Source organism: Knufia obscura (genome assembly GCF_036327395.1).
Source record: "Knufia obscura strain CCFEE 5817 isolate CBS 148926 chromosome Unknown scaffold_3, whole genome shotgun sequence".
NCBI classification, from domain to species: domain Eukaryota; kingdom Fungi; phylum Ascomycota; class Eurotiomycetes; order Chaetothyriales; family Trichomeriaceae; genus Knufia; species Knufia obscura.
Window position 1 is genome coordinate 1,994,067 of NW_027042689.1, and position 19,098 is coordinate 2,013,164.

At 51.6% G+C, this 19,098-nt stretch overlaps 6 protein-coding genes across 6 annotated transcripts; 3 read left to right on the plus strand and 3 right to left on the minus strand.

The window, feature by feature from the left end:
• Positions 1-403: 403 nt before the first annotated feature.
• Positions 404-4,507, plus strand: PMZ80_003814 (uncharacterized protein; the record flags this gene model as incomplete). Its single annotated transcript, XM_064872242.1, has 1 exon — positions 404-4,507. One exon carries the CDS (start codon positions 404-406, stop codon positions 4,505-4,507), a length of 4,104 nt encoding a protein of 1,367 aa, XP_064732622.1.
• Positions 4,508-4,976: 469 nt separating this feature from the next.
• On the minus strand, positions 4,977-5,614 carry PMZ80_003815 (uncharacterized protein; the record flags this gene model as incomplete). The annotated part of the gene is made up of 3 exons (XM_064872243.1): positions 4,977-5,237; positions 5,306-5,497; positions 5,549-5,614. 3 exons carry the CDS (start codon positions 5,612-5,614, stop codon positions 4,977-4,979), a joined length of 519 nt encoding a protein of 172 aa, XP_064732623.1.
• A 2,570-nt stretch (positions 5,615-8,184) lies between these two features.
• PMZ80_003816 (uncharacterized protein) lies at positions 8,185-9,351 on the plus strand (the record flags this gene model as incomplete). The annotated part of the gene is made up of 1 exon (XM_064872244.1): positions 8,185-9,351. The coding sequence occupies one exon, from the start codon at positions 8,185-8,187 to the stop codon at positions 9,349-9,351; it is 1,167 nt and encodes a 388-aa protein (XP_064732624.1).
• Positions 9,352-10,686: 1,335 nt separating this feature from the next.
• Positions 10,687-11,829, minus strand: PMZ80_003817 (uncharacterized protein; the record flags this gene model as incomplete). The annotated part of the gene is made up of 1 exon (XM_064872245.1): positions 10,687-11,829. The coding sequence occupies one exon, from the start codon at positions 11,827-11,829 to the stop codon at positions 10,687-10,689; it is 1,143 nt and encodes a 380-aa protein (XP_064732625.1).
• A 708-nt stretch (positions 11,830-12,537) lies between these two features.
• Positions 12,538-15,424, minus strand: PMZ80_003818 (uncharacterized protein; the record flags this gene model as incomplete). The annotated part of the gene is made up of 3 exons (XM_064872246.1): positions 12,538-14,809; positions 15,029-15,262; positions 15,309-15,424. The coding sequence occupies 3 exons, from the start codon at positions 15,422-15,424 to the stop codon at positions 12,538-12,540; spliced, it is 2,622 nt and encodes an 873-aa protein (XP_064732626.1).
• Positions 15,425-16,605: 1,181 nt separating this feature from the next.
• On the plus strand, positions 16,606-18,159 carry PMZ80_003819 (uncharacterized protein; the record flags this gene model as incomplete). The annotated part of the gene is made up of 1 exon (XM_064872247.1): positions 16,606-18,159. The coding sequence occupies one exon, from the start codon at positions 16,606-16,608 to the stop codon at positions 18,157-18,159; it is 1,554 nt and encodes a 517-aa protein (XP_064732627.1).
• Between the last annotated feature and the right edge of the window lie 939 nt (positions 18,160-19,098).

A 19,098-nucleotide genomic window follows, 5' to 3' on the forward strand; every position in this document is an offset into this window, starting at 1 on the left:
CATTCACGGCTGCTGAACCCTAAAGAACGTCCAGCGGAGGTCGCCGCGTCCCTCCTTAACGAATGCATTGCTTCTGATTCGTACGTACAACGCGCTGATAACCTGCACGGCTTCCTGCGAGTTCCATGCACGAAGTCAAGTGATATGCGGCCGGTCCACAGTCGTGGCAACAACTGTCGATTCGTGTACGAAAGCTTTGACATGAGAAGGTAAGATAAGGCAGCTCGATGCTCGTTGATGAAGGCCCCTCTTCCATTTCCTCAGACGTGAACGCTTTTGCTTTTTCTATACATTCCGACCTGCTTAGACCAAGATCCGAGGCGTCTCATTGAGTTGTGAACGCCGGAAGCGTGACCGGTGACCTTGCAATCCTGAACCCGTTAGTGATATACGTCCGAAGACCATGGCGCCCGGCCTCGTTGAAACTCCAAGCGCAGGCGATAAGTCCGTGTCGCTTGCAGCACTAACAGCAGACTACGATGACACGCTCCGGTTCTACCTGAACGGCACGAAAGTCGAACTCGATTCGACTGACCCCGAAACTACCCTCCTCGAGTACCTACGTGGTATCGGTCTGACAGGCACAAAGCTCGGGTGCGCAGAAGGAGGATGTGGCGCGTGCACAGTTGTCATTTCTCAGCTTAATCCTACAACAGGAAGCATATATCATGCCTCTGTCAACGCTTGTCTGGCGCCGCTTGTCAGTGTCGATGGGAAGCATGTTATCACGGTCGAGGGAATCGGCAACTCGGCCAGACCACATCCAGCTCAGCAGAGAATAGCATTGGCTAGCGGTAGTCAGTGTGGCTTCTGTACGCCTGGAATTGTAATGAGCTTGTATGCGTTGCTGAGGAATACCGACAAACCGAGCGAGCTAGAGGTCGAGGAGGCATTTGATGGCAACTTGTGCAGATGTACTGGTTACAGACCGATTTTGGATGCGGCGCAGAGCTTCAACAAGGGCTGCGGGAAGTCCTTGGCAAATGGTGGCTCAGGATGCTGCATGGATAACGGAGGTTCTTGTGGTGGCGCCAATGGCAAGACGGACGCAGAGACAAACGGCGTGGTTAAAGAGCCAGGATCCGAGAAGACGTTCGCGACTCCGAATTTTATACACTATGATAAGAGCACAGAATTGATATACCCACCTGCGCTACACAAGCATCAGTTTCGGCCGCTGGCATTTGGCAACAAGCGCAAGAGGTGGTATCGACCGGTGACTGTCCAGCAGCTACTCGAGATTAAGAATGCCTACCCACAAGCGAAGCTTATCGGGGGAAGCACAGAGACGCAGATTGAGATCAAATTCAAGGCTATGAATTACAATGCTTCGGTGTATGTCGGAGACATTGCTGAGCTGCGGCAGTACAAGATGGAACCAGATTACCTCGAGATAGGTGGTAATATTGCTCTGACGGATCTGGAGGATATCTGTGATGAGGCGGTGAAGCACTATGGTGAGGCGAGAGCACAGTCGTTCAAAGCCGTCAAGAAAGCTATCAGATATTTCGCTGGCCGGCAGATTCGGAATGTTGGAACACCAGCTGGCAATCTGGCGACTGCTTCACCTATTTCGGATCTTAATCCTGTGTTCGTTGCCACGAACTCGGTTCTGATCGCCAAGTCACTTGACAAGACCATTGAAATCCCTATGAACACGTTCTTCAAAAGCTATCGGGTCACTGCGTTGCCGGAGAATGCTATCATCGCTGCGATTCGAGTACCAGTTGCAGCTGAGAAAGGAGAATATGTTCGAACATATAAGCAGGCAAAGCGGAAAGATGATGACATTGCCATCGTCAATGCCTGTATGAGCTTGAATTTGGACGATGCGAACGTCGTCAAGTCTGCGAACCTTGTGTTTGGAGGCATGGCACCTACCACCATTCTTGCCAAGGCTGCATCAGAGTACCTGGTTGGAAAGGCCTTCTCCAACCAGGACACGCTCGAGGGCACGATGAATGCATTGGAGAAGGACTTCAATCTTCCCTTCGGTGTGCCTGGTGGCATGGCTACCTACAGGAAGAGTCTTGCTCTTGGCTTCTTCTATAAGTTTTTCCATGATGTGCTGGCCAATATCGCTGATACTGAGGAATTGTTGGACAAGGAAGCAATTCCCGAGATCGAGCGAGAGATATCGAAGGGACAGAAGGACCAGGATGCATCTATTGCCTATTCTCAGAGAGTGCTCGGCAAGGCCAACCCACATCTGGCTGCTCTCAAGCAGTGCACGGGTGAGGCTCAGTATACGGACGATATTCCTGTTCAGAAGAATGAACTGTACGGCTGCCTTGTACTGTCAACCAAGGCACATGCGAAATTGCTCGAGGTTGACGCTTCTCCAGCTCTGGATATGCCTGGCGTGGCCGCATGGGTAGACCGGCACGATCTACCGAATCCCAAAGCAAATTGGTGGGGTGCACCAGTCTGCGATGAAGTCTTCTTCGCTGAAGACGAAGTGTTCACCGCTGGTCAGCCGATTGGCATGGTTCTGGCAGACACTGCTCCGAAAGCGTTGGCCGGCGCGCGTGCAGTGCGAATCAAGTACGAAGAACTGCCAGCTATCTTCACAATCGAGGAAGCCGTCGAGAAACAGAGCTTCTTTGAGCACTATCGCTATATCAAAAAAGGCAATGTCGAGGAGGCTTTCGCGAACTGCGACCATGTCTTCGAAGGCACGGCACGCATAGGAGGGCAAGAACATTTCTACCTCGAGACTAACGCGGCCATTGCCATCCCTCATCCCGAAGATGGTGAGATGACAGTCTGGTCGAGCACGCAGAATCCAACTGAGACTCAATCATATGTGGGCCAGGTCACAGGGGTACAAAATAACAAGATTGTCTCGAAGGTCAAGCGCATGGGTGGAGGTTTTGGTGGCAAGGAGACCCGATCCGTCCAGCTTGCGGCCATCGTCGCTGTGGCGGCCAACAAGACCAAGAGACCTGTCCGATGTATGCTCAACCGCGACGAGGACATCATGACTTCTGGTCAGCGGCACCCGTTCCTCGGCGTCTGGAAGGTCGGTGTCAACAAAGACGGCAAGATTCAAGCGCTACAAGCTAGTGTGTTCAACAACGGCGGATGGTCCCAAGATCTTTCAGGAGCCGTTGTAGACCGAGGCCTCTCGCACATCGACGGCTGCTACAATATCCCTAATATCAATGTCGATGGTCGAATTTGCAAGACAAACACAGTCTCAAATACTGCCTTCCGTGGCTTCGGCGGACCCCAAGGCATGTTCATCGCAGAAACCTACATGTCCGAAGTCGCCGATCGACTCGGTATGCCCGTTGACAAATTCCGCGAGATAAACATGTACCAGCCCGAAGAGAAAACCCACTTCCACCAACCCCTCGAAGACTGGCACGTTCCCTTAATGTGGAAACAAGTCAAAGAAAGCTTCAACTACTCCCAAAAGCAACAAGAAATCGCCAAATTCAACGCCACACACAAATGGCAAAAGAAAGGCCTAGCCATAATCCCCACCAAATTCGGCATCTCCTTCACCGCCCTCTTCCTCAACCAAGCCGGCGCCCTAATCCACATCTACCACGACGGCACCGTCCTCATCGCCCACGGCGGCGTAGAAATGGGTCAGGGTCTCCACACCAAAATCTGCATGATCGTCGCCGAGGCACTCAATGTCCCCCTCGCAGACGTGCACATCAGCGAGACGGCAACGAATACGGTGGCTAATACATCCTCGACCGCCGCCTCCGCCTCCTCCGATCTAAATGGGTACGCAGCCTACAACGCCTGCATGCAGATCAACGAGCGTCTGCAACCCTACCGCGAAAAATTCGGCAAAGACGCACCGATGAAACAGCTCGCTCACGCAGCCTACTTCGACCGTGTAAACCTTAGCGCAAACGGCTTCTACAAGACACCCGAGATCGGGTATGTGTGGGGTCCTAACCCCTCCGATCCAAGCAAGGAGAACACAGGCAAGATGTTCTTCTACTTCACGCAGGGTGTTGCGGCAAGTGAAGTCCTAATCGACACACTCACCGGCGACTGGACCTGTCTCCGCACGGATATAAAAATGGATGTAGGCCGCAGCATCAACCCCGCCATCGACTACGGCCAGATCGAGGGCGCATATATCCAGGGCCAGGGCCTCTTCACGACCGAGGAATCGCTCTGGCAGCGCGCGAGTGGCCAGATCTTCACGAGGGGGCCGGGGGCGTATAAGATTCCGGGGTTCAGGGATATACCCCAGGAATTCAACGTGAGTCTGCTCAAGGATGTGGAGTGGAAGAATCTGAGGACGATTCAGCGGTCACGGGGCGTTGGTGAGCCGCCGCTGTTTATGGGGAGTGCGGTGTTTTTCGCGATTAGGGATGCGCTTGTGGCGGCGAGGAGGCAATGGGGGGAGGAGGGGGTGTTGAGTTTGAGGAGTCCGGCTACTCCGGAGAGGATTAGGACTATGTGCTCGGATCCGATTGTGAAGAGGGCGCATGTTGAGCCGAGGGAGGGGGAGAAGAGCTTTTTTATTCAGATTTGAGGTGCATATGCGTGGAGCTACGATATCTTAGGACGAGCTACGGTCTATGCTCTGCGTAGATGGCTGACGCTGAGGTCCTTTCAGTATATGAACCTCGAGCTTGCGACTGAGACATCTTATTGCAATTTCGAACAGCTCGTTGGCCCTAAATGATGTTATTCGGAGCTGGCTTCTCACTACACTGTTCCACTTCACGACAGGCCTCAAGAAGCCCTGGTAGCAGGATGTCTTTGGCCGCCAGAAAAGCTATAAGTACCAAGCGTACTCTATCCGTTCTTCCAAACCAGCAACCCTCAGATTGCTCTCCAGTGTTGGGCAAGTACGATCCACTCTCGTCATTACATAGAGATCTCTCTCTCTCCACCACTCTAGCTAGCCATCACACAATACTATTCCCTTCTCGTGCCTACACCAGCCCCACGAAAGAATAACTACGGAGGCTAAGTGGTACAAACGTGCCGCTCAGGCGCTATTCTCCACTCTCCACCCACTTCTTGAAATCCCTATTGAAGCCCTCAAACCCTTCCCTCGTCTTCTCCCTGAAACCAAGCATCTTACCAACTGTGCCATCACCTATGATGAATGCTAAAACTCCCGAGAACTGCTCTTCTTGGATGAACGTCGTGCCCCCTGCCGTGGTCTTGCTCTCGGTGAAGTGAAACGCGTGATCACCATTGAACGTACCAAGCAAGCCCTTTCCTCCCCAGCAGAACGTTGTGGCGGAGTTTTCCTGCAGTGGTTCTGTTAGAGTGCCATGGTGGGGCCCCCCAGTGGGGGTTTGGAGTTACGGTAACTGACAAGAATCGGAGCCTCAAAGTCGCCTAGCTCTACCACGACGTGCATTTTGTTTCCGACGTCCAGGGGCGCATTCGGCGTGGCAGGAGAAAGGGATTTGATGAAACCATTTGGGTGGTATTTTGGTATTTGATCGAATTGGAGAAACTTGTATGTGTGTGTCAATTCAGCGATCGAGGAGAAGGACAGTTTGTACTGGAGACAATAACAGAGTCTAATCTTCGACGAAGGCATCACATCACATACCTTCTTTTTTGTTTCGGCTGGTGATGCTGCGATTTCGATACTTGTTGTAATGACGATTCTAGACATCTTGGACCTATTCTGGTTGTTGTGAGCTGGTCGGTAGGGTTTCAGGACATGTTGCTTTTGCTGGTCGATGAGATCGGTGAAGTGTCTTTATCGCAGCCCTTATGTCGGGCGTGTTTCGCATCCTTATATACATGCATGTGTAGGGAGTGCCCAGGTGGTCGGCAGCGTGACAATCTAGCACGAGGTAAATACACATCTGTCGGGAAAATCGCAAGGTAAGTCGCTCGCGCAATGAGCCGAAATAGGTATAGCCTAAAGCTCACGGTGAAGCTTCGCTAGAAGGGACAGCTTGCACAGATTTACCACTGCATCAATTACACGCTTATGCAGCTGACGTTATCATGTTCGTTCTTATCAATCAAAGTCGGGGTCAAGCATGGTCAATATCGCTGGAAGGTCCAAAGGTTGCTCGACGTGTCGTCGCAGGCGCGTAAAATGCGGTGAGATATGTGTCTTCTGATAAGGATTAAATCCAAACTAACTCTCCTGGAGACGAGAATCGACCATTGTGTGGGCGGTGTCAAAGAGGTGGCTTCAAATGTGACGGGCCGAGGGATATCACGTTTGTCGAAGCGAAGGTGCCGAGTCCTAGAAGGACCGTGGACCGGACAACTGTATCGCCAACTTGCGCGATCGCGAATGCTCATGCTGCTGGTCATCAGATCGCCGTCCATCTTCCTTTGAAAGTCAACGAGACTGAGCTTTGTCTCTGTTATACTTTGAGGTATATTCGTGGTGGTCCTGTCGACATAGCGTTGCAGACAACTCTACTCACAGACCTCGTGACGGCTGAGACAACACTTTCAAGTGGCCAGGTCTTTCATCAAACTGCTTTGAGTTTCGCAAACATCTTCTTCGGTACCGAACATGGTGAAGCCCGCATCGTTAGGAACGGATATGTCATACGCGGAAGAGCGCTGAAGCAGCTTAACCAAGCACTATCAGATTCAGAATGTTACAAACGTGATGAAGTTATCCTTTCGGTCATTACCTTGGCTTTGACGGAGTGCTTCGTGCCCACCGGTTCGAAGGAATATCTGAAACATATGATTGGATTGGAAAGACTTCTTGAGCTTCGTGGGCCTGGATCAAATTGCTCCTCGAAAACTTCCGTGATCCAGAAGGGTAGTCGCTATATGATCCTTTTTGCTTCCTTAGTCACCAGGAAGCCATCGATTCTGGCAAGGCAGGAGTGGAAAACAGTTCTGCGGGCGAAGTGTTCAGAGGAGGAGGTGCAAGAGCAGGACCTTTTTGATGTCCTAGCGGATTGTACGGTCTTGTTTGCGGACCGCGATACTATGATGGCAACTTGGCAATTGGATGTTGAAAAGAATGCACGACAGCGAGACGAAATATATCGAACGGCGCTGACTCTGCTAGCTCAGCTTTGTATTTGGCGCGAGCGATGGGGTAGTCATGGAAGAAATTCCTGTTCCGAATGTTCAGCAGCCTCTCTTGAAGTGTACTCAACGGAAGCATCTTCCGTAGACGAGTCGAATATCAGTTTTACAGTTCTCACATTTTCGAACAAACTTGCTGCGACAATGTTGATGTTCTACAACACCGCACTTATCTACGTTTTCCGCGTCCTTGCTTCCCTCCCAGGCGAGAAGCCTGATACCTCTTCCAATCAAACTCCTTCACAACATGAACCACATGATGAAGAACATGCAAATGATCACTGGGAGCAGCTCAAAAGTGACTATGTTAGAGGAGAAAGGTCAGCAGCGCTAGAAATATGTCGTTGTATCCCATACTTAGTTCGGAATACGCACTTTTCTTCGAGGGTTTTCCATCTCGCTGTTGCAACGGTATCGACAACCCTTTGTGGCGATGAATCTGTGGAAGCAGAATGGATGAGGCATATACTCAACACGAAAGGCCGAGAATCTATGGCGAAGGGCCTGCGAATGGGTTAAAAAGATCGCCCAGGAATGGTGTTCTCATAGTTAGTTTTGAATACGAAGCCCGGTGTCTTGGTCACACGTCTCCGTACTTGTATACGATACCCTTTACTACTTAGTCACCAGCTAAATCGTAATCCGATGGACGACAGCATTATAGGCTAGCCTAATATAGTAGGCATATTCCAATCTGGGCTAAGTATACGTTAACTTCCGAGTGCTACTGAGCCAGACGGATAAGGCGATACCGCCTAAACTGCGGTGGTACTGTAAAAAGAGCGAGGGAGGCCCATCGGATTAAAGGTACTTTACTGTATGTATCTTCCACCTTGAAACATCATCACCTTCAAATACATCCAGCTTCGTCATCAAATTCGATCTCAGCAACTAATTAGCAGCTGCCGCTCCATCGGGTCCGGGTTGTGACCAGATCCATGAAGCGTATTTCGTTCTCTTTGTTACGTCGGGAGCCTGCCGCTTCGGGATGTCGCCCAATACCAGCAAACAGCGAGCGGAAGGTGGTCATGGCGCCTTGAAGCATGGACCGTCTCTTGTGATCTGCTCCATGCCTTTCTCGGTAGCTGAACTTGCTCTGTGGTACAAGTGATTTGAGCCTGGTTCACAAATTTGTTGTTCCTGGGGGTACCACCAACAGAGGCGGCTGAGATGGCGGACAGCGAGGAGCTGGTCAAGGACTTAGCTGCGTTGTCAACATCACGATCGCGTTCACTGTCGTCTTCCTCAACAGGAAGCGATGGCGTGTCCGAGACTTCGACTCTGACATATACTCAAGAGCCCTATGAGACGTACCAACAGCGAGTCAGAGAGCTCGTCCAGAGCAAATGGCCTGATATTCCCAGCGACCAGATCGTCATCGAGAGGATGCACGGAGGATGGTTCAACAGAGTCACCGGCTTCTCGATTCGATCGAATGCGTCAGGAAAGCCGCGAGAATACGTGCTTCGAAACATCCGGCAAGGCTACGACCGTTCGCTCATTAGTGACTTGGCACCCCTACAGTTTCTCTACAAGTACTCAGATTTACCAGTGCCGAAGCTAGTGTCATTTGATGGTACCGAAGACAATCCCATCGGGCGGCCATATATCATACAAGAGCGTGCGCCGGGTTCGCCGATCCTCGCAGAGTATCCGGGTATGTCGCACGAATGCCGACTGAATGCGGCCCGTCAGCTCGGTCATTTCATCAAGACTCTCACATCGACGAAAGGTGGACAGATGGGCAAGCTCGTCCCTGTAGACGCAGACTCGGCGGGCCCTTGGACATTCACCATCGAAAGCCTCGAGGATGCTGGGCCAGCCGTTACCCAGGCGTACAGTCACGACTTCGCCGAGGGCGACATGTATCATACTCTCCAATGCATCTTTCAATACCGCTTGGAAGATGCTGCTAAACACAACGAGATCTACAGCTTCGAGTACAACAGCTGGTTTCTTGCAATGACGAACGAATTAGGCGTCCTGGGCTACCTTACAGATGTCCCGATCACATTGTGCCATCTCGATTTTGAGCCTCCGAATATCATCGCTGATCCGACCAACGAGCAGAACCCCATCTCCGCCATTCTGGACTGGGACAGCGCCATCTTCGCACCGACAATCATGTCATGCACACCTCCAATGTGGCTGTGGGCATGGAAAGATAACGAAGATGAGGACGAAAGAGAAGCAAATGATACACCGTCTACGACTGAAAACCAGGAGATCAAGAAGGCTTTCGAGCAAGCAGCTGGACCACTGTATCAGCGTTTCGCATACCATGCGGCCTACAGGCTTGCTCGACACTTAATCAAGTTTGCTTTGTACGGCATGTGATCCAGCATGGACAAGCACGAAGCGGATGAAATGCTCAGAGAGTGGCCGAGCGTAATGCAACGCACACTGTTCGATTGGGGTGAGCAGGTGGCGCCCACCGAGCCAAGTAGTCCGTCTCGTTGTCGGACAACTTGCGATGACTCGATTCTGGAGCATTGTCCTTGATCAGGCCTATCGCTGAAGGGTTCGTAAGGTGGTCTGTTCACAGACAATGAATTTCTCGACAGCATCCAGACAGCACCATGATCAGATCGAGTAAACGATAGACAATCATACCAACTATTCCATCTGCATCCGGTCAGAACAAAGCAGATGTGACGAGATGACATGGTCATGTTTGAGCACCCCTGGTAAGATGGACATTCTTTCAACCACACCAATGCTCAACACCCGACCTTGCATCGATACAGTATCACCAAGATCCCAGCCAATACTCACCGCTCACATACCGAAAGCTAACATGCGAGGCGGCCACAGAGGCTCCAGAACCCATCACTGCCCCCTCTAGAGCAAAGGTAACTGCCGCACGGTCAACGGCATGTGCGCTAAGCACTAGACTGTATGCTTGAAGCATCTGAAACAACAGGTTCACTTACTGGTTGAGGATTGTCCTGTGTGTGCAGCGCGTCGGCGATGAGTACGTGGGAGGTATATCATGTCTGCTTCACAGTGGAACGGCTATGCTGATCATCGTTGCAGTGCAGCTTGTGTTGGAGGATATGCAACGGTTATGCGTTGTGCTGAGCTGAGCCCAATATGTGTTTCTGAAGGTAGGGTCGGATCTAGGCAATTAGATGAATGAAGCAAAGGATATGGTTAGATACATGTACTGTACAAATGCCAGCGCGCCCATCAAGTATCGACGACCTTAACCTCCTATTGGCTGGTTCAATGCAAGACCGTGACAGCCATACCTAGGTAGTCAGATCGCAGCGGCTTCAGCAGGAGCAAAGTCTCGGCAAATCTGCCTCACATTCCGTTGGTCTTCCCCTATCTATCTACGCTCTCGCAAAATCTGACTGAAAACGAGGGAGGAGCAGACTGGAAGAGACGGGCGTTAATGATGGATCTCGGAATATGTCGCCTTTCGTTTCACGTTAAGCACAAAGGTGTGTGAGCATATATTTCGCTCTGTCTTCTCAAACCACAAACTCTCTTCTCGCCGCGCTTCTCTGCATCTCTCATTGCTATCCTTAATCTCTCGTATCTCATCGTCAAATCCCATCTCACTGCCAGCATCCATCTGGACCACCCCTAACCTCACCGCACTAACCTCCCGTCATGCTTTGCAATTCACCACGACCCTCCCACTCTCCCCATGTCGTTTCATCTCCTCTATCGCCCATCTCCCATCCCAACAATCCCCCACAACTCCCCATTCTCCCTCAACAACACCCGTCTCGTCTCCTGCAGATACTGACCCACCACATTCACCCTCTCCTCGTGCGTGTTCTGTCGAACCATGAACACCTGACTGGCGAGGAAACCCATTCGGGGACCGTAGAGGCCTGCGAGGGCGGCGTTGTCGAAGTTTGTTTCGAGGGTTGTGGATGAGGTACTATCTAGCTGGGTTTGGGTGTGGGTGTAGCTTTGGGTCTGGTGTTGGGGGTGGGGTTGTGGTTGGAATTGGTTGGGTGGGAAGTATGAGGATTGGGGTTGAGATTGTTGATAGGGCTGGGCTTGTGGAGAGAGGGAGGTGCTTGGGGTGGTGCCAGTGGTGGTGTACGGCGTTGGCGGGAGGTCGATTGGTGGTTGGAGGTGGCGTTGGGTGGCAGAGATTGGTCGGATGGGGAGAGTTTGATTGTAGGGTGAGGTGAATGTCGTCGTTGGAATATCTCCTACTGGATCTGTCATTGCGCCCATCAATGTCTGCGGGATGATATCTGTATCTGGAGTGCTGACGGTCCGATATCGTTGGCCAAGAGAAGAAGTGTACTCGTCTGGTGTGCTAGCATTCTGAATGTACTCGTAAACAGCGACATCGCGGTTCTCTGTCTTGATGTATCGCCCGTCTGGAAGGCTTCGTCGATCTGCGTCTGTGCCTGCGTGTAGGCTCGAATCGATCGACAGCTCGTCAGCGTACGCATAACCAGAGACGGCAAGGGCTGTGGCATCGGTATCGTCTTGAGCTTCCTCTTCCTCTTCATCCTCGTCCTCATCGTCATCATCGTACTCCATCACAGGTGGCAGCTCAGTCGGATTCTTGATATCAGCCGTCGTGTGATCAGTGTAATATGCTCGCACACCCCATCTATATGCTATTTTTCGCCATCGTCGGGTATGCTCAGGGTGCTGCTTTCGGACGTGGCCTTCGACTGCTGACTCTCGAGTCTTTGATTTATAGGGAGCACTGAGTTGTGAGAAGACCCTCTGGGGACACAACTTGCAGCCATATCGCAGGTTCTGGTATCTCAGCTGTCTGCCACGTGGATGGGTGGAGGTTGAGGCAGTTGAAGCTTTTCTGACTGCTCTGGGCATGGTGCAGGCAAGATGGATCTGAGCTTAATCAGATTGTAAACAAAAAATCTGGTTTGCAGGTGAAAGCCAGGTGTAGGTGAACCTGAAGGCGATAATATATCTGCAGGCTCCACATATAGCGCGTGGCTATAGCGTCGTCACGATAGCAAACATGAGTGAAAAGTGTCGAGTCAGTACGTGGAGTTGATCGACAAGGCAACAGTGAAGGGTTGATCATCATCGGAACCTCAACAATCGTGCTCGAGTGCAAAGCCCGCTCGTACCCAGCTCAACAGAACCGACCGAAGATGCTAGTCAAAGATCACCGTGCACCATAACATGGAGTGCACTGCTGCTGTTAGTATTGCTAGCCGCCCTCGCGAACCACACTTGATGCCGGCCAAGATCGCTCGGATGACCGAAGACAGTCCACCTCGGAGTCCGCCCGAGCACTTGGTCACATAAATCAGAAGGGTCGCGGCAGGCCAGGTCTGCTCCTTCATTGATAGTATCCGCGGACTTGAACCAGCGACGTTGTAAAGCTGAGGGATGGCGCGAAAGGCTGAAAATTGGCCGAAAGAAGAAGGAACACAAAACATCACATAGCTCGCAGCTGCAATTTATCTTCTTCAAGCCCACTTCCAAGACTGGAGGCCTTCTCTTAATCATGCCAAATTTCCTATCTTGCGAAGATGCCATTGTGCTCCCAATCCATTCCCTGGCGCTCCACTAGTAGTACCTCGGAGGAACTCTCCATCCAAACTCCAGCTGCATGGCTAAGCACACCCGATCAATCATAGATTCATCCCAGAGATCCTGATCCTGCAGATCGCTCTTGATCAAGAGAAAGAAGATACCACAGGAGATCTGATCCAATGTACCAGCAGCACAACCCAATGATAAAAGGTTCTCCAGCAACGAAGCAAACTGTGCTTTTTGGACGTCCTTTGGAGAGATTTGCACTGTGGCGATGACGGAGCCAGTACCTCGATACTTTGCGAGCATTGCCGAGGTGACAGCTGCGTCTGGTCCTTCACGAGCGACGAGATTATCGGCATCGCTGAAGATATAGTAGTCTACCTGTACATCAGGTGGATATGAGTGATACAGAGCCTGCCTGTGTCTCTCGAATGAGTCGTTCATACTGCTCATGCAGCCAATGAAAGGTCGTGGTGGGTTGTTGACCGGGTGGATAGTGGCTTCGTCGATGTATGGCAGATGGTTTGGTCTACGACCGCAATCTTCCGTGTAATGCCGCCGAGCGTCGATGTGTAGGTGTCTTACGCTACAGTATCGCACGTAGCTGTATGGACCGCATCGAGGACACAGCGCGGTACGGCTGTCGCACGAGTTCGTAGGCCGCTGACAATCAGGTAGCCAGCAATTCGTCATCACATTCGGTCGAGCATAGGAGAAGCAAACATCGCCGTCGAGGAGGTTTGATTTTAGTAATCCTCGCTGCGCGTAGTCCGTGAATCTCGTGTAGGCCGCACTTGGGCCGACCACATGCATGAACTCACCCGTCTGGATGGGCAGCACACTCGAGGAGCCACGGCGCAAAAGACAGGCTGGAGGCTTTCGCGTCTTTACTGGACTTGTTCGTGCCGAGGACACTCTAGAGCTTAAGCGCTGAGTGGGCTTCTGTGGACGTTTCTTGTTTCCGTTCCTTATCAACAACGCAATTGGTTGCTCCTCTGGAACGACTGTTGAAGCATCGGATGACAAGGACAGCTTTGAAAGAGGAGTATTGAGCTGCTCTAGTGATGCGTCATCCACGAGCGTTTCTGATGGACTGGTCATTGCGCCTGACGCCAAACGTTCTTCATGTATGGGAGACAGTATGTTCGTCCCGTTGACGCCGTTATGGACATCGGCTTGGTGTGCGGTGGCTTCCTTGTCGAGGTCTGCTGCACTGATGGTAGGACTGGTCTTTTCGTCACCACACGAATCCATAGTCATCAACAGCGTATCATGCTCGAGTGGATGACGAGCCGCGAGTTTTGCGCCTTGCGCTTCCTCGTCGATAAGGTCTGAGGGCGCTAAGCTCTTGCAGCTCACTCGTGATGGGGTGGAGGCCCGGCTGAGCTCGGGAATCTTGGGCGATATGGGACTCGAGGATACAGAAACAATATCGTTGGATTGGGAGGCTGATTGTGACTGTGATGATGACCGAGATAGGTGTCTTCGAGGCCTCTCGCAGCTAGACGCGGCCTGCGGTCGGAGCTCAACCTCTTGTGTATGTGCAATATCGTCATAGAGGTCGTTAGCGACGACTTCTGGGTCCTCAATAAGTGTTGATGCATCACTACCTTCGGTCGATGCCTCCTCTATAGTAGTTGTGAAGGTATCTGCGCTGGAATTTGCTGAAGGTCCAGCCCTCCATTCTACCAGACGTCGTGCAGGTTCGATTGAAGCAGATTGTGGGCCTGAGCCGCTGCTTTCTTCTGACATACGAGCATAATCTTGAGGTTCGCCGCAGGGGAGACTAATCTTGTTGCTTGCGATAAGAGATCTGATGCTCGACTTCTTTAGCTCTTTCTTGGTCTTCTTGTCCTGCTGACGCTGTGCCTGTGTTGCATTTTTCTCCTCGCGCCTGATCGCAGGCATGTCGTCCGAGACTGGGTGCGTGATCCGGAGAAATTCAGCGTAGGAATCCTGCTGAGCTGTAATTTGAGCAAGATGTTTTCGTTCGCTTGTAAACTCTAAAGCTTTGAGGAAGCAATAAAATGCGGTCGCTGCAACCTCTGTGAACGTTTGTCGTCGGTGGTTGAATGATCGGAGAAAGTCTGGGTGGGTGAAGTCGACCGCCACGAGGAAAGTGAAGGAACAGGGTCTGGGCTTCGGTTGTTTTACCGGTTTACCGTAGGCCCTCTTCGAATTCAGGGGCGGTCGGGCGGTAAGCTGAAAGCAGTTGTGTTCTCTCAGCCGGTCGTCAAGTATTAGGTGTAGCTCTGCTGAGTCGTCGGCTCCCCACTCGTAAGTCAACTGTATGGGATCTTCTCTATGATTGTTCGCCTCTCGAATTCTGTCCCACTGCAAATCTGTGTCTACCTTCTTGAGGACCCTTATACCGTGCGGCCACGCACGGCCAGACCGAAATGCTGTACCATCCCAAGCTCGAAGCATATGCTGCAAGAGCAAACCCGCCTCCACTGCTGCTTCAAGGGATATGGTACTCGGGAGGACAATCGGTTGACAAAAAGACCGTACAATGTGCTACATTGAGGTTTTGTTTCGATTGCCTTCACAGGACCGTGTTGTGTGCATCAAGTGGCCATCGTCATCCATCTCGAAAGACTTGGCGAAGACATTGTCGGAATGGACGTATATGAAGCTGGATCGAGATAGATCAAGGTTTCTGTGTTGAACAAATATGATGCTAGTCGGGCACCTCTTGTGGGGGTCAAGCGGCACTGCCATCTGCTGGGCAATTTCCGAACGTGCATCGGGATCTCTGCGACAGTTAGTGTTTGCGGCTACGGCATTTTGCATGTACTAACGGGTTCGGCAAGAGTCTCCATATGATCTCGTCAAAGTCCTTCTCGGTAGGCGCCGGCTCTGTATGGGTGATTATCCATTTCTCCTGCTGCTTCGCAGAACTGGTCTTGTTATCCATGTTGTGTCGTTGAAAGATTGATAAGATATGGCCCATGAACTTCGGCATAGACGTGTGCTGGTCTGGTCAAGCCAAGCTCTTCATCAAGCCAATGTTTATTGCTGTACGAAGATGGATTTATGGGTGTCGACTATTCTTCCTTCGTGAGTGCATTGCAGCGTTTTGCACGTGACGTAATTTCAGGTGCTGATAGTGATTTCCAAGTCACTTCTCTTAGCACATGGGATCGATCGGGTGAGCAGATGTGAACAGTGAATTACCATCACAACTCCGGGTACAGCACCGGCCTCTGCAATCAGGGATATCCTTGGCTGCCCGGGCTCCTTCTAGGAGCGACTTACTTCTTCAGCGTGCACTTTTGAGAGCGGTCAGCCTCTATCGTCACGTAGCGGTGAGCATTTCGGTAGCAATGGAATGCTACCAAAATATCAGGTCGGTTTATCTATAGGCAAGATCGAGAATGAGTCTCTGAGGAGATTGGGTCTTGTAGGAGTAAGCATTAGTATACTCCGTTCTCAACTCATGCCTTGAAGCTGGTGGGGTCAAAGACGTGGCCGTGCCGGTAGTGGTGATGTGGCAGTAGGTATTACTTGTAGGGCTTGCTGTTGAAACTTCGAAAAACGCTCCCATTTGACGGCTGGTATCGGGACTTCCGGCGTGGGTATGGGAGGGAAGCGATAACGGTAGCCTTACCTGAGTCAGGGGCGCCTACAATCTTTTGGAAGTGCAGAGGAGCAGGTGCAAACGTCTAGACTTTTATGCCCAGCAAGCTGTGAAGTAGACTCGAGGTCTTCTGGAGCGCTACGAAAGACGAGATCGAAGCGAAAGAACCTCGCCATCTTCAGTTTGGGAGAACCAAACATTGGGTCACGTCAAGGAAGTCACGAAATTGAGGTTCAAGTCAATCTGAGCAGGAAGCACCTGGTGATCACGTGATTACGCTTGCACGAAAACGGGCCAGAGCCACTTTATTGCGGTCGCGCCTTTGGAAGCTGCAGCCCTAACCTAACCATATTTCATTGTTTGCGATCGCAATCAGATCTGACGCATCTTCATTACTTTCTAACATATCTTCTTGCGCACCTGGCGACCTTCTGCCCTTGTCATCGATCCCACAGACTGCGACAAGTCGATAGACAGAAATAGCCTGTTCCAAATCCAGAGTTGTCAACTCTCCTCGCATGGCTGATTTACAGAATATTCTCGCTGTGCTGGCAGCGCAAAGCCAGAGCAACACTCCAGCTCAGAATGCCCCGCCGCCAATGCCAGGACAGCAATACCCTCCACCACAATACTCCAGTCCTCCTGCAGCTGGACAGATGCATTATGGCTTGCCTCAACCCATCAACTCTGGTAGTGTCGATTTAGGGGGAATCAAGCCCATCAACTCTGGTTCTGTCAGCATTGCAGATGCTTTTGCCAAAGCGCGCGAAGGCTACGATCCTAGGTGTATGTCTAGTCTATCGGGCGTCGTCACAGGCACTAACACGGATCTCTTAGCTGCATCACGAAACGACCCGAGAGCCAACTTCCACCAAGTGCGATCTCCTAGTCCACCTCGAGGTAGAGATAATTTTCGCGACAATCACAATCCTTTCCGAGACGAAAGGCGGGGCGGGAATGAGCGAAATTTCAATCGTGATCGATCCTTCTCTCCCAGACGTGATCGCTTTGGCTCACCTGCTTACCGAGATCGATCACCGCAGCGAGGTGGTGCTGGTGGAGAGGGCGACTTCGAAGTCGTAGCAATTGACAAGGGCCTTGTTGGGCTGATCATTGGAAGAGGCGGCGAGAACCTTCGACGAGTAGAGTCGCAGACTGGTGCTCGTGTCCAGTTCATCGATAGCGCAGATACCCCAGGCACTAAAAGACACTGCAGAGTATCAGGAGGCCGAGCTGCTGTTGCAAGTGCTAAAGCAGAAATACACAAAATCATCGAAGACAACGAACTCGCCAAACGAGGACAAGATAAGACAAGACACGAATCTCTTCCCCCGACTGAGGTGACCCAGGAAGGCGACAGTCTGCAGGTCATGGTCCCAGATAGGACTGTTGGACTAATCATCGGTCGAGGCGGTGAGACTATCCGCGACTTGCAAGAGCGCAGTGGCTGTCACGTCAACATTGTTGGCGAGAACAAAAGTGTCAACGGCCACCGACCTGTGAATCTAATAGGCAGCGCTGCCTCGCAACGACACGCCAAAGACCTGATCTTCGAAATCGTAGAAAGCGACCAGAAAGGCATCAGCATCAAGGAACTTCGTGCCCGACATGACGACCCCTACAGCAAGATCAATGACACAATCATGGTGCCTGGTGAAGCTGTCGGCATGATCATCGGCAAAGGAGGTGAGACAATTCGTGAGATGCAAGACCGAACTGCTTGCAAGATCAACGTATCGCCCGCCAGTGGCCGTGATATCGAACGTGAAATTGGCCTGATCGGCACCCGCAGTGCTATCGAGGCTGCCAAGCGTGCCATTCTGGAAAAGGTCGATGCTGTTGGCGCACGCAATCGATCCCAGCCACCTGAGTCTGACAACTACGACAGATACCCGGCACAAACACCAAGCGTTTATCCTGCAGCTGCTGCATCCCAGCCGCAGGCAGCTGCCCAAGCCGCTGGTGGCGCTGATCCATACGCACCTTATGGTGGTTACGAAAACTATGCACGAATGTGGTACGCTGCTGTTGCAGCACAGCAACAACCGGGTGGGCAAGGTGAGCAGCGCTGAACACCTGCCTCGAAGCTCGCCATGATTCGGCTGTGACGACTCGCTCTGCGCTCCTCCGGACTTGATCTCGCTTGAAGTATACCGACTTTGACTGATGTGATGACCGGCGTCACGACTTTGCTCTGCTACTCATCTGTCCGCTCTCCTGGTCTTGCGCTACCGTACCCAAGCTGTGCGCTCAAAAGTTATGCCCGATGTTCTGTGGACTGGTCGCCCTTATGCATGCTCTCCTCGCCTGACTTTGCGGCATCATCTCTCTACTTTTGATCATACCTGGCGTTGAGCGATGCACGCGTCTTGTTTCTGATGGATCTATTGGTCGTCTAGAGGAATTGACCTTGGCGACAATACTTGTGCATCGACCTTGTTCGAAATGCGACCAGCTGAAGGCTCATGACACACCTTCCTTTCACTTGACTGGACTTCGATCACGATGCCTCGCTGAGATACGGAAGATCGGTGTGAACGTTGTGCCGCGTGGAAAGATTGCATATCGGGCATTATGGGAACGAATGGATGACTAACCCTGTCACGCCTTAACGAAGGCATGCATGTTTGAAAGTCCAGAGCTTCGTAAATCAAAATCATCTTTTGTGACCATTATTCACGACCCTACACCATTTTGATCATTTATGATTGATGGCTGCTGCTGCTAACGTCCAGGTCGTAGAAACACATAAGGACATGAGACAAACAGGGACACTCACGCAGAGTCAACAGGTCCGCCATGTCTTCGAGCAGACCCTATGGGTCCTAGCGAGACGAGAGCAATACTCCAACCCACAGATCATGCAACGCCAAAGGGAGGTACATATCCTAGGGCCCTCCAAACATCAGCGTGAACATCCTTTTGCGCCAATTCCTGACCTCAGCTCGATTCTTGGACAGACTGTCACCACGAAGCGGAAGCCGACACTATCCTGCAATTCACTCACACGA